Source organism: Pseudorca crassidens, chromosome 20 (assembly GCF_039906515.1).
Source record: "Pseudorca crassidens isolate mPseCra1 chromosome 20, mPseCra1.hap1, whole genome shotgun sequence".
Classification (NCBI taxonomy): domain Eukaryota; kingdom Metazoa; phylum Chordata; class Mammalia; order Artiodactyla; family Delphinidae; genus Pseudorca; species Pseudorca crassidens.
This window is the reverse complement of record NC_090315.1, coordinates 43,906,402-43,920,522: the sequence shown is the minus strand read 5'-3', so window position 1 is coordinate 43,920,522 and position 14,121 is coordinate 43,906,402. Positions and strand designations below refer to the sequence as shown.

General features: G+C 42.4%; 1 protein-coding gene across 3 annotated transcripts in view; it reads right to left on the bottom strand.

Moving 5' to 3' along the window:
• The window catches only part of CTCF (CCCTC-binding factor), a 49,336-nt gene that overhangs the window by 13,435 nt on the left and 21,780 nt on the right, over positions 1 to 14,121 (bottom strand). For all 3 annotated transcript variants that reach the window (XM_067718378.1, XM_067718377.1, XM_067718376.1), the window contains 3 exons: positions 6,277 to 7,066; positions 5,771 to 5,941; positions 2,682 to 2,815 (listed from right to left, as the gene is read on the bottom strand). In XM_067718378.1, coding sequence (XP_067574479.1) covers positions 2,682 to 2,815; positions 5,771 to 5,941; positions 6,277 to 7,057 — 1,086 coding nt within the window. In that variant the 5' untranslated portion in view covers positions 7,058 to 7,066. The remainder of the gene's footprint in view (positions 1 to 2,681; positions 2,816 to 5,770; positions 5,942 to 6,276; positions 7,067 to 14,121) is intronic.

Here is a 14,121-nt window from a genome sequence, read left to right as displayed (position 1 = left end):
CTAAAGAATGGTCCCAACAGCATTACTGAATAATTCTCTTTCCAAAACTTGCCTATTTATCATATATTAAATTCCTATATACACAAGGATCTATTCTTTTTCAACAAACTATTTGTTTATTCCTGCTCCAATATCACAGTCTTCATTTACCATATAGTTTTCAAACAGCCAATAGCACAAGCCCCTCATTCTTTTTTTTGTTTTTTAAATTTATTTATTCATTTATTTATGGCTGCGTTGGGTCTTCATTGCTGTGTGCGGGCTTTCTCTAGTTGTGGCGAGTGGGGGCTACTCTTCGTTGTGGTGTGCAGGCTTCTCATTGCGGTGGCTTCTCTTGTGGAGCATGGGCTCTAGGTGCACAGGCTTCAGTAGTTGTGGCACGTGGGCTCAGTAGTTGTGGCTCATGGGATCTAGAGCGCAGGCTCAGTAGTTGTGGTGCACAGACTTAGTTGCTCCACGGCATGTGGGATCTCCCCAGACCAGGGCTCAAACCCGTGTCCCATGCATTGGCAGGTGGATTCTTAACCACTGAGCCACCAGGGAAGCCCAAGCCCCTCATTCGTTTTTCAAAATTTTCTTAGTCATTCATATTTACTCTTCCAGCTGAAATTTAGAATCAAGCTGAAATGTGTATTTATTTATGTCCTTTGGAAAAATGTGAGACGTTTTCCTCTTACAGGTAGGTATCAGATGTTTTTTGCTGTTCAGTTTATCCCTAGGTCATTTTATTGCTGTTAAGAGTTTGAACCTGTTTCCTACTATTGATATTGTATAAATAAGTCACTGATTCTTGTGTATTTATCTTGGATCTGACCACCCAAATGAACTCTTACTGCTTTAGGTTTTTCAGCCAATACTCTTGAATTTTCTATGTAAGCAAATATGTCTGCAAGACATGACAGTTTTGTCTTTCCATTTATAATTCATTTATTATTTTATACTATTAGCTAGGATTTCCAATACAATGTTGAAATGGTAACAGTAGGAATGGAAATCTTGTTCCAAAGTTTAATGGGAATACTTCCAGTGTTTCAGAGTTAATTAGGCTAGGTTTACTATAGGTTTCCAGTATATACTCCTTATAATAAATTTTTTTTTTTTTTGGCTGCATTGGGTCTTCGTTGCTGCACGGGCTTTCTCTAGTTGCAGCGAGTGGGGGCTGCTCTTTGTTGCAGTGTGCAGACTTAGTTGCTCTGCGGCATGTGGGATCTCCCTGGACCAGGGCTGAACCAGTGTTCCCTGCATTGGCAGGCAGATTCTTAACCACTGCGCCACCAGGGAAGTCCCTAAAGATATTTTTTTCTACTCTTGACTTGCTAGAACTCTAAACAGTAATAAGTATTAAATTTTATGATTTTTCAATAACCTATAGAAATGATATGGTTTTTCTTTAATCTCTCAGTGTAGTACAAACCAATAATATCCTAATGCTGAATTATTCTTGCATTTCAGATACATTCTATTTAGTAATCACTTATTTTTTAAATATATTACCAAATTTGGTTTGTTAATTCACTTAGAATTTTGGTTTTCCTGTGAGAAACAGAAACAGTTTTCTTTTGGAAGTATCCTTATCCAGTTTTGGTAACAGCGTAGCCTCAAATAATAAAGGTGATAAATAAAGCAAGCAAGCAAGCTAGCTAGCTAGCTAGCTGATGGGCCTTAGTAGCAGCACGTAGGATCTTAGTTGTGGCACACAGGACCTTCATTATGGCACACAGGATCTTTTAGTTGCAGCATGTGGGATCTTTTAGTTGAAGCATGTGGGATCTAGTTCCCTCACCAGGGATGGAGCCCAGGCCCCCTGCATTGGGAGCGCAGAATCTTAGCCCCTGGAGCACTAGGGAAGTCCCTAAAATCTTCCATTTTGAAGTGCTCTTGGTATAGTTACTCACTTCTTTGAAGTTTGGTAGAACTTGCCTGTAATAATATGTGCATCAGTGCTCTGTTTTATTAGATGATTTTTAAAAAAATAATTAATTAATTATATTTTGGCTGCGTTGGATCTTTGTTGCTGCGTGTGGGCTTTCTCTAATTGTGGCGAGCGAGGGCTACTCTTCGTTGTAGTGCGCGGGCTTCTCATTGCAGTGGCTTCTCATTGCGGAGCACGGGCTCTACATGCGCGGGCTTCAGTAGTTGCAGCACACGGACTCAGTAGCTGCAGCACGTGGGCCCTAGAGTGCGCAGGCTTCAACAGTTGTGGCGTGTGGGCTCTAGAGCGCAGGCTCAGTAGTTGTGGCACATGGGCGCAGTTGCTCCAAGGCATGTGGGGTTGTGGTGGGTCTTCCTGAACCAGGGCTCGAACCTGTGTCCCCTGCATTGGCAGGCAGGTTCTTAACCACTGTGCCACCAGGGAAGTTCCTATTGTTCCTTTTTGTTTTTGTTTTTTTTTGGTTGCGGGTCTTAGTTGCGGCATGCATGTGGGATCTAGTTCCCTGACCAGGGATCGAACCTGGGCCTTATCCACTGCGCCACCAGGGAAGTCCCGTTACTGCTCTTTTTTTAATGGGAAAACCTTTCACACTCATTACAGGTTTTTTTTTTTTTGGTGGTAGGGAGGGGGAGTGCGAGTGTAGTAATCTAGCAAGATTTTCTATCTTGTATTAAGTCAGTATGAGGACAGTTCATACTGGAATCATGATGATCTTCAGAGAGGAACCAACAAGGAGCTGAATACTCACTTCTACACTGGCGTAATCGCACATGGAACACTTAAATGGCTTCTCATGGGTGTGTTTGTAACGACGATGCCGCACCAATTCTCCACTAGTCACAAAGGCCATGTCGCAGTCTGGGCACTTGTGAGGACGAGTACCTAGAGAAAGGAGAGTATAAAAGAAAGACAAGATTAAGGGCACAGTTATTTACAGAGTTCAATGTGTGACACAACTGCTACATGAGGTTGGATCCTGGTCATCTCATCAACCCTCCCTGAGAGTAGCTCCAAAAACTATGGGTGAGCCCAGCTGACTTTACAACATTAACCCCAAAATATTAGAAACACATGCCAAACATTTAGTTTCTCTTAATTATCCATTTGAGTATGCTGCCTTTGAATACAAAATATTTTTTACCCCTATTTTGTGAATATTCTGGTCACTATGGATTAAAGGTTAACAGAAACACCATTCTGTTTCAACCCTTCTAAAAAATATACAACATCTTTAAACCTCAATTTTTATCAAGTACAGGCCACAGAATTAATAGTTATTTGATTCAAGATCCTTTTGCACATCAAATCTTACTGTTATTATGATTATACATATAGGGCCACTGGGCTGTCCGTATTGACCAACTTTTTCTTTAAAAAAAATACAAATATAATAACATGTTTTCTGTATAAATTTGGTTTGATAAGGTATTCTAGAGATTTATCAAAGGCTTTATAAAGTAGTATTGCCTTTTATGTTATGTGATTTAAACAGATCATTTTCAAACATCAATATCTAATATTCTGTGATCTGAAAGTCAAATCATGGAATATTTAAATATTTTTATGAACTAATAATATACCCTCTATATTTGTTTTGTTTTTTCTTTCACTGAGATAATCTTACTGTTTTTAATATGTCTTCCCATAGTAGCCCCATAACATAACATTACTTTAGTAGATCTTCTCTAGCCACTTTATATTCTGAACACTGCACTGAAAATATCCTGCCCAGGTAATAATGATAATAAAGAGATAAAGATGACAGTAGAACACAGTGCTACCTTCATAGGTTATTATTTAGAAACTAGGGAGTATCTGTAATTGTGGGCTGTGGGTAAGGGGTGAACAGCAAGGTAATCTCAAACACCAAAATCAAAGGCTACTTTTGAGAGTGGAATTAAGAAGAGTCACAATGTAATGAATGGGTCCAGCCATCTGCAGAAATGATTCTCCCAGAGATTGAGAAAACACTGGAGAGGGAAATGTGATTGGATATGATAGTAACTAGAAAGTTCCAAAGAATGTTCATTTGCTCAATTTGCTTCTTCACTACCACTGAGGATTAAGAGTGAAGGATAGAGTTCTTATCTATGAAAAATGTATAGTCTGGTGGTACAAACAGGTAAGTAAAACGACGACTAACAAGAGAAGGAAAGCAACATCCATTTCTATTAGGACGAGGTAAGTTGAAAACAAAGAATTTCCAATGTTTACCTAGTATTATCTAGGAGAGAGAAAGAGGCCTGCCTCTGGTAGACATAAGCATGGCAATTAGGAAAGAAGTGGACACTGCTGTGGGACTGGAGTTTTCATCGGGTTGACCCACATGACTGCCTACGTCCCTCTGCTCAAGGTCCATGGCTCACCAAGTCACCCTTCAATTGCTACAGCATCCTGACATAGGCAAAGGCGCCCCCTAGAATGCAATATGACTGCATCTAGAAAATAAAAAGGTATATTCTTCCACATAAACTGATTTTCTGATATGAATCTGACTCTTGAGGATTTGGTTAGTATGAATTAGTCCTGCCAAATCATTCCTGAATAACCAGACAGACTGAATTTCTTATTTTCAAAGCTGAGGACTAGACCATGACATGCAGCGCCCACATCAAGGCACTCCCGTTCTGGCAAGTCCTATAATGCGGCCAGCTGCTTTCATGTAGTCATATGCCCTTTCCCTAGGGTTTCAAACTACCAAATAAAAAATATTATTATCAAGTGTCTGGGTAGAAACTAGGTAGTTGGTGAAAAGTGACCAAGTCACATTAGCAAATATACTAATGCACAGTATACTGCTCATTGGCCAATCCCTACTTGATCACATTCATCAGACAAACAGCACATCAAATAAAAAATAAGAATCATCATATAAAACGAGGTGGAGAATCTGGATAGAGGAAAGCTATTCTGCATGAAGAACTAGGTGAAAGAAGTTTCTATTAGCACTTGCAGCCAAATGCCAACGCCAAAAGTATAAAGAGCCCAGAAGAGAGTCTAAAGAGAGCTTTAGTCCATAGTCTCTCCTCTTTAGTGACCCCAGAACATGACTGCAGCCAACATGAAGCTAATATTAGAGTATTAAGTATGTGTGGACCATAAATAAATAAATGTTTGAATTGCTGGAATGGTGCCTTAAATTTTCCATTCTGGGATTATGAATTATCTTCTTTGAGGTAAAACAACCAGAAACCATAGTTTTTACAAAGGTAGGATTTCATTTCTATTTCTAATGTTCTTCCTCATAATGCCTGGCAATTACTGCCTGGGAATTTAGGGGGGGTTAGTTTTTGTCATTGCTGTTAAAACCTTAGCAACACAGTGGTGATACCTTTGGGAAATATTATAGGTTAACTACCACAGAAAATCTTTTTCTGAATCACCATCCTTATAAAATTTAGATTATTTTCCACTAAACTTTCTTTACATTTGCCTATAACTAAGTCCATCTGCTTACAATAAATCAAGATCACAAAAGAGGGTACCATAAGAAAGAACAAAAATTCTTCCCACTCTTATTCCCACTGGAATCAGCTTAGATGATATTTAAAACCCAAGTTTAAACCTTTGCTATGCTGTAGCCCCCAACATTCTTTTTTTTTTTTTTTTTTTTTTTGCGGTACGCGGGCCTCTCACTGTTGTGGCCTCTCCCGCTGCGGAGCACAGGCTCCGGACGCGCAGGCTCAGCGGCCATGGCTCACGGGCCCAGCCGCTCCGCGGCATGTGGGATCTTCCCGGACCGGGGCGCGAACCCATGTCCCCTGCATCGGCAGGCGGACTCTCAACCACTGTGCCACCAGGGAAGCCCCACCCCCAACATTCTTAACCAGCACCCACCTGTGTGTGTGTTAAGGTGATTCCTCAGAAGGGTGACTGTCCTGAATGCCCTGCCACAGAGATGGCACTTGTGTGGTCTCTCATCAGTGTGACTTTTCATGTGCCGATCCAAATTTGAACGCCGTGGACATGTGTAACTGCAAAGCTCACACTGGAATGTCTTCTTTACACCTATGTGCAAAATAAAACACTTACTTGTTGCAGGGTTTCAAAGTGTTAAGATTAATCCTAATCTTAAACTTCCACAAATACATTTCATTAGCCTTTTATAACTAAAGCCAACTAAGTCACATTGAGTTATAATTATCTCATGCCACTAATAGATTTACTTCTTTCTCTTCAGGACTTAAGAAGTACTCAATCTGGAAAAACTTCTTTTAGACTGGCGCCCACATCACAATCTTTAAAATAAATGCATTTAATGTAAAATAACCTGCACAGGCACTGTGTTATGTGCTTTATCCCGAAAAGGTTTTATGAGAGTATAATGGATAAACTCATTTTACCTTTCTTTTTAATTTTTGTTGGTTTTGGAGGCTTCATGTTACCAACCACTTTCTCTGCGTTAACCTCTGACAGCAGACCCTCCTGCTGCTCTTCCTCAAAATCGTACACAGACACATCCACATCTTTGCCCTCCTCCGTGTAACGCAGTTTGCTCTTTTTGGTTTTCTTTGTTTTTTTGGCTGGTGGTTGATAGTCTGGGTCTTTTTGCCAACTAGGATCTTCCTGAGGCGGAAGTTCCCCTTGCTCTAGCGTCTCCACCTCTCCATTGGCCCCCACTTTTACCACTTGAAACCCTTCAGGCAAAGGTAAGGTGTGACATATCATGGGTTCACTTTCTGCAAGGCCCTCTTTAGACACTTCATTCTCATAAGCCCCCTGAAGTTCTTCTACTGAAGTGGTAGCAACAGGTACAGTCACGGGAACGGGTACTTGCACAAGCTGAAGTTCTCCTATGTTTATAGGCTGTTCCTCCATATTTACAACCTGCAAGGTTATAATCTGGGTATCGTCTACAGCAGCCTCTGCTTCTGGAGCAACTGCACCCTCCATTACTTCAGTCTTCATCTGAAGAAGGGTAGGATCCAGCTGTTCCATCATTACCATCTGTACACTGCTATTGACATCCTGGACCACCTCACCCCCATCAGTCTGGTTCTGGGGTAGGTGGCAAGCGTCCTCTTCTTGGCCCCCTTCCCGGCGTCTCTGGTAAGTCTTTCTCTCCTTTCCTTTAATGAAAGTTTCAGACTCTTCCACAATGGCTTCAACCGCCTCACCTTCCATTTCCCCTTCCTTTATTAAGGGAGAACACAGATTATTATATAAAATAAAATTTGCCTAATTGAAAACATATACATTTTAAACAAAAAAGACCCCTGATGAATGAATTAGGCACCAGTGGTTGTTAATATTACAAAAAGACACAACAGATATTATTTACCTCCTGATGGAAGAATGGAATACCACCTATGAAGCAGTCTTGTCAAACAAAACAAAAAAATCTGAAACGAATCAAGCCTCTAGATCCAACTACCAATTAACAGGAAACTGGTGACAGATGATATTAAATTATACTACAGGGATGAAATTCAGACTGAAGGAAACTGCAGGAATAACTACCCAGTTTCTTCTGCAAATAAATCACCAGGAGAAAAAAAAAATGGGAAGGGTAGAGGGAGAACCTACAGATCAGTGGTTCTCAACCTGGGGTAACTATGCCTCCAAGAAACATCTGGCAAGGCCTGGACACATTTCTGGTTGTCACTACTGCGGCAGGTGTGCTACCAGTATCTAGTAGATGCTCTGGCAGAGGCCAGAGATGTTACTAAACATCCTGCTATGCACAGGTCAGTCCTCCACAGCAAAGAATTAATGGTCCCCAAAAATCAATAGTGCAGAGGTTGAGAAACTCTGATATAGACAAAAGAGGCCTAAGAGATACAGCAATCACAGTGTATGGATCCTGTTTGGATTCTGATTCAAACCAACAAATGGTTTAAAAAATTGCCACGAGGACTTCCCTGGTGGCACAGTGGATAAGAATCCACCTGCCAGTGCAGGGGACACAGGTTTGATCCCTGGTCTGGGAAGATCCCACATGCCGCAGAGCAACTAAGCCCGTGCACCACAACTACTGAGCCTGTGCTCTAGAGCCCACGTGCCACAGCTACTGAAGCCCATGCACCTAGAGCCACAGAGTAGCCACCGCAAGGAGAAGCCTGCGCACCACAACGAAGAGTAGCCCCCGCTCGCCACAACTAGAGAAAGCTCGCACGCAGCAACTAAGACCCAACACAGCCCAAAATAAATAAAATGAAATCTTTAATTTTTTTTTTATTTTAAAGGGACTTCCCTGGTGGCACAGTGGTTAAGAGTCCACCTGCCAATGCAGGGGACATGGGTTCGAGCCCTGGTCCGGGAAGACCCCACATGCCACGGAGCAACTAAGCCTGTGCGCCGCAACTACTGAGCCTACGCTCTAGAGCCTGTGCTCCGCAACAAGAAGCCCACACACCGCAACAAAGAGTAGCCCCCGCTCGTAGCAACGAAGACCCAACGCAGCCAAAAATAAAGAAATAAATTTATTAAAAAAGAAAAAAGCCACAAGACAATGAGATTCAACTCTGACTGGATATTTGTTATTAAAGAGTTATTCACAAAACTGGTTTAAATCTTACACATTTCTTATATCTGGCAGAGGACCTCACTGTTTTTAGCTAAATTCTCCCTTAGAAAACAAGCCACCAGAGTTTTTTTTGGAGCCAAAATCAGAACTTGGATCCAGACTCCAATAGTCCTGCTTGTAGCTACACACACCGCTACCTCCTGTCTCATACCATCTACTTGACATTCATGTATCTCTCTTGTCTGTAAGACCATGAGTTCCTTGAGGACAGAGACCATGAAAACAAGTAGTTTTTAACTCTTGAGCACTACGCCCAGGTTGGTAAGAACACAATAAATGCTAACTGAATATATAAAAGAAAACAGAAAAAAAAAATCAGTTTTTTTCTGATTCACAGTTTCTGGCTCTTATGTCTTGTGAGTGCTGAGAGTACCCAGATACCTAAGAATAAAATGAGTTTGATCAATTATGTAATTCATATCAATAATCTGACTTAACAAAACTGACAAATACATAAAAGGTTAATTCAAAATTAAAATTTAAAGTGTTTTGTATTCTTGCCCTCGTCTCAAACAAAGCTTTTGCTACTTCTATTAGACACACGTTTCTTCAATTCAGGTACCTTAACACTATCCATACTAGCAGTCAGAGAAGGCTCTCTAAGTCAGGACCACCTGTAAAGCAGTACAAAGACTAAGACTATGCAGGCCTGGTCCTGCATTCTAGGAGTATTGTCTAACAAAAAAGACAGAATAGGTACAATGGCTCAAGGTAAAAGTGGTAGGTTTGGAGAACCCTACATAACCAGGTGTGAGATCAAGATGGGCAGGATCTTGATCAACCCTACATAACCAGGTGTGAGATCAAGATGGGCAGGATATTTAAAGACAGCATGGTGTGTGTGCACACACACAAATTTTGCAGGGGAGGGGGTCCCTACGTAGAAAAAATTGGTTATGAGAAAGAATAAAACAGTTAAAGAAAAAAAGACTTAAAAAGCACAGGATAAGGCTTCCCTGGTGGTGCAGTGGTTGAGAGTCAGCCTGCCGATGCAGGGGACACGGGTTCGTGGCCCGGTCCGGGAAGATCCCACATGCCGCGGAGCGGCTGGGCCCATGAGCCATGGCCGCTGAGCCTGCACATCCGGAGCCTGTGCTCCGCAACCGGAGAGGCCACAACAGTGAGAGGCCCGCGTACCTCAAAAAAAAAAAAAAAAAAAAAAAGGTACAGGACAGAGGAAAGGGTAGAAAGAGACAGAAGAAAGATGTACTGGTTGTGGCCATAGATTGGACGGTCTTGAATGACAAAATATTAAGACCATACTCATTTGGCTGTCAATGGGAAATCACATATGCTTTCTTTCTTTCTTTCCTTTTTAAAATTTTATTTATTTTATTTTTGGCCGCATTGGGTCTTTGTTGCTGCGTATGGGCTTCCTCTAGTTGCAGCGAGTGGAGGCTACTCTTCATTGTGGTGCACGGGCTTCTCATTGCGGTGGCTTCTCTTGTCGCAGAGCACAGGCTCTAGGCACGTGGGCTTCAGTAGTTGTGGCACATGGGCTTAGTTGCTCTGCGGCATGTGGGATCTTCCCGGACCAGGGCTCGAACCCACGTCGCCTGCACTGGCAGGGGGATTCTTAACCACTGTGCCACCAGGGAAGTCCCACATACGCTTTCTGAGCAGGGGAAATTAAGATTTACTTGGTTCATAAAGAATAGTGCTTGATTTCTTCAACAAAGTGTATCCGTATTTTTGCAAAAGGGAAAGATGCATGATACATATGATGCCCTCTGGCTTTCAAGGCCCTTCAGTATCTGACCCCAGATAACCTATTCAGATTCATGACTTGTTGGTCTTTAGCCATTACTTTTCCCTGTATGTGTCTGCTGATAAAACAACCACACTATTATGCACTTAAAATTTTTCTCAAAATGATCCATTTCCCCAGTTGGCTTGTTAAAGCTCTTTGAGGGCAAAAGCCAGGCTTGAAGCAACCTACATATTTGGACAGACTCAGCAAACCTCACCATCTGCATGGAACGAAAACCAAGGCTAATGGAAAACCTTGTGGGTTGTTGGGTTGTCCTGATTTGTTCTGCCATTACCTGCTTTCATTAGTCCCTTATTCTCAACAACCAAGAGTATATATACTATTGATACAATGCTCAGTGCAAAGATCTTTACAATCTGTTCCATTAACAGCAAGGACAAATATAACAAAATGTTACCGCAGAACATGAGGGTCAAGGGACATTTGTGAAGTGCTTTATAATTTGCCTGTAAATAAAAAATGTCTGAGCATCAATGTGCTAGCATTTTTATAAGATCTTATTTATATTTCTGATCACTAAAGACTACTTGAGCCAAGATCCTAACTATAATTACTTTTATATAACCAATACTGTTCAGATGGATTTGTCTCGGGACAGGAATGTTCTATACTGGCACTATCCAATAGAAATATAATGGAAGCCACAAAAGTGAGCCACATATGTACCATTAAAAAATTTCCAGGGACTTCCCTGGTAGCACAGTGGTTGAGAATCCGCCTGCCAATGCAGGGGACACGCGTTTGATCCCTGGTCCGGGAAGATCCCACATGCTGTGGAGCAACTAAGCCCGTGCACCACAACTACTGAGCCTGCACTCTAGAACCTGTGAGCCACAACCACTGAGCCCGCGTGCCACAACTACTGAAGCCTGCGCGCCTGCAGCCCGCGCTCCGCAACAAGAGAAACCACTGCAATGAGAAGCCCACGCACCACAATGGAGAGTAGCCCCCGCTTGACACAACTAGAGAAAGCCTGTAAGCAGCAACAAAGACCCAACACCACCAAAAATAAAAACAAATTAAAAAAAAAAAAAATTTTTCTAGTAGCCATATTTAACAAGAAACAGGTAAAATTAATTTTAGTAATCTATTTTATTTAACCCACTATGTCCAAAATATTATCATTTCAAGATGAAATCAATATAAAAAATTGAGATATTATATATTCTTTCTTCATAAGCCTCTGAAATCTGGTATATATTTTATAGTACACCTCAATCTGAACTAGTCACACTGTAAGTTCTCAACAGCCACATGTGGTTAAGGGCTACTGTACTGGACAGCACAGTTTATACCTCTGTTATTCAAAGTATGATCTGAGGACCAGCAGCGTTGGCTTAACCTTGGAACTTGTTAGAAACACAGAACTTCAGGCTCCACTCTTGACCCACAGAATCAGAATTTGCAACTTAATAGATCCCTAAGTGGTGTCATATATTAAAGTTTGAGATGTACTACTTTATACCATTACTCATCTCACATTTTTTTTTTTTGCGGTATGCGGGCCCCTCACTTTTGTGGCCTCTCCCGTTGCGGAGCACAGGCTCTGGACTCCCGGGCTCAGCGGCCATGGCTCCCGGGCCCAGCTGCTCCGTGGCATGTGGGATCTTCCCGGACCGGGGCACGAACCCGTGTCCCCTGCATTAGCAGGCGGACTCCCAACCACTGCGCCACCAGGGAAGCCCTCACATCTTTTCTTTTCTTTTCTTTTTTTTTTATGGTACGCGGGCCTCTCACTGTTGTGGCCTCTCCCGTTGCGGAGCACAGGCTCCTGACGCGCAGGCTCAGCAGCCATGGCTCAGGGACCTAGCCGCTCCGCGGCATGTGGGATCTTCCCAGACCGGGCACGAACCCGTATCCCCTGCATCGGCAGGCGGACTCTCAACCACTGCGCCACCAGGGAAGTCCCCTCACATCTTTTAAAAAAGCATTTTCCAGGCCATGAAGGTCTGAAATTAGTACCCCAGCAAAGACAGTAACTTCAATGTTGGAGTTAGGAACAGAGAAAAAGCCCCATCCACCTTGGAAACAGTCTTGGAAAAGTATCAAAGGACAAAAAAATTCACAAGCCGTAAATGCTACTGCTAGCCCTGCCACAGAATCACTACATAATCCCAGGCTATTTAGATATCCTCAATAATAAAACCGGTAGAGGGACTTCCCTGGTGGCGCAGTAGTTAAGAATCCACCTTCCAATACAGGGGATGTGGGTTCGATCCCTGGTCAGGGAACTAGATCCCACATGCATGCTGCAACTAAGAGTTTGCACGCCACAACTCAGGAGCCCGTGAGCCACAACTAAGGAGTCTGAGAGCCTCAACTAAGTAGGCTGCCTGCCAAAACTAAGACCTGGCGCAACCAAAATAAATTTAAAAAAAAAAGTGGAGGAAAAACATTTAATCTCTGAGCTCTGTGACATTTTGTAGCACACAACAATTTGAAGAACACAGAAAAATCCATGTTGTCTCTGCCATGAATTTGAGAACTTAAAATATTAGAAATTGCTTTTAATAACCAAGTACAACCTAAAAGAGGTTACGGAATTATAAACCAGGTGAAAAAGAATTGGTACAAAGGAGTACAAATTGAAACCAACTGTGCTGCCAGGGGGTTGAGCTGACAAGAGTGTTCTCTCACTGTGAAAAAACACATGGCACAAGGTCCATGAACATCAGCATCTATTCAGGGTCTTAAAGCAGTAGGTTCTATTTTCACAAAGAAAAATCAGACACAAAGTAGCAAGCCACCAGCCTCGCCCATACACTGCTTGGAAATCCCTGCCAGCAGTGCATCCCTTCCAGCAGTGGATCCTTCTACTTAACTTCCACCAAGGAAAAGGAGTCTATGAATCAGTAACAAACTTAATAGCCTGGACCAGGTCGGTCTCCTCACTCCCTGGGGACGGTACTCTCCTAGCTGTGTCACCCCATTAGCGGTTCTGATCCATCCCTTTCCTCCCTCTATGGACTCAGCTGTGCCTCCTGCTTTCCATTCAGTTCCTCTGGAGTCTCTCATGTTCTCTGCCTCTCTCCTTGCTTGAGTTAGGCATGCTTTCTAGGTTTTGTCAAATCTTTTTGTGGACCAACGCCATTAAAAACGGGTTTACATTAACTTCTGGACACAACTTTTTCAGATTATTAAAGCATATTAGTCTATTTATAGAAGTCTGAAAAATGAAGCACATATAAAATTTTTTTAAAAAGTTGTTCGCAATTCCTATACCTAGAGATAATCACCTAGTATACTTTGGTGCTGTTTTCTGAGTTTTTTTCCTCTTATGGGTATGTATTTTTAAATATAGATGAGATCGTGTATATGGCTTTGCTCTTATCTTAAGAACCTGTCCTTGCCCTGTCTAGCCCTCTGTGGTCCCTGTGCTTGGTCTACAAGCACCATTCACCAGGAACCACACCAGCCAACCCAAAGGCTTCCCCCTCATCTTCAAACTCAGTTTCTTTGGCATATAACAGTATGAAACTCATACTCTTCCTTCATCAGCCTTTCAGAATTCTCCCTTGGCTTCCCTTGTCTCTGAGAGCTCCTCCACCAGCCGCTCTGCACATCAAGGCTCTGGCTCTGTTCCCTTCTCCGTAGCCATTCGGTTCACTAGCCGTTTTACTTCAGCTGTCTCCACCCAAATCCACATGCGCAAACCCACAGTTTCACTGCCTAAAGGATCTCTCTCATGTGTTTGGCTATCACCTTCAACTCAATGGCATTGGATAAGGAATAAAGAAACCTGGGGAACTTCCTCGCAGTCCAGTGGTTAGAACTCAGCGCTTTCACTGCTGTGGCCTGGATTCGATCCCTGGTGGGGCAACTAAAATCCCGCAAGCTGCAAGGTGCGGCTTGAAAAAAAAGAAAAGAAAGAAACCTAGATTCTAATCCCTA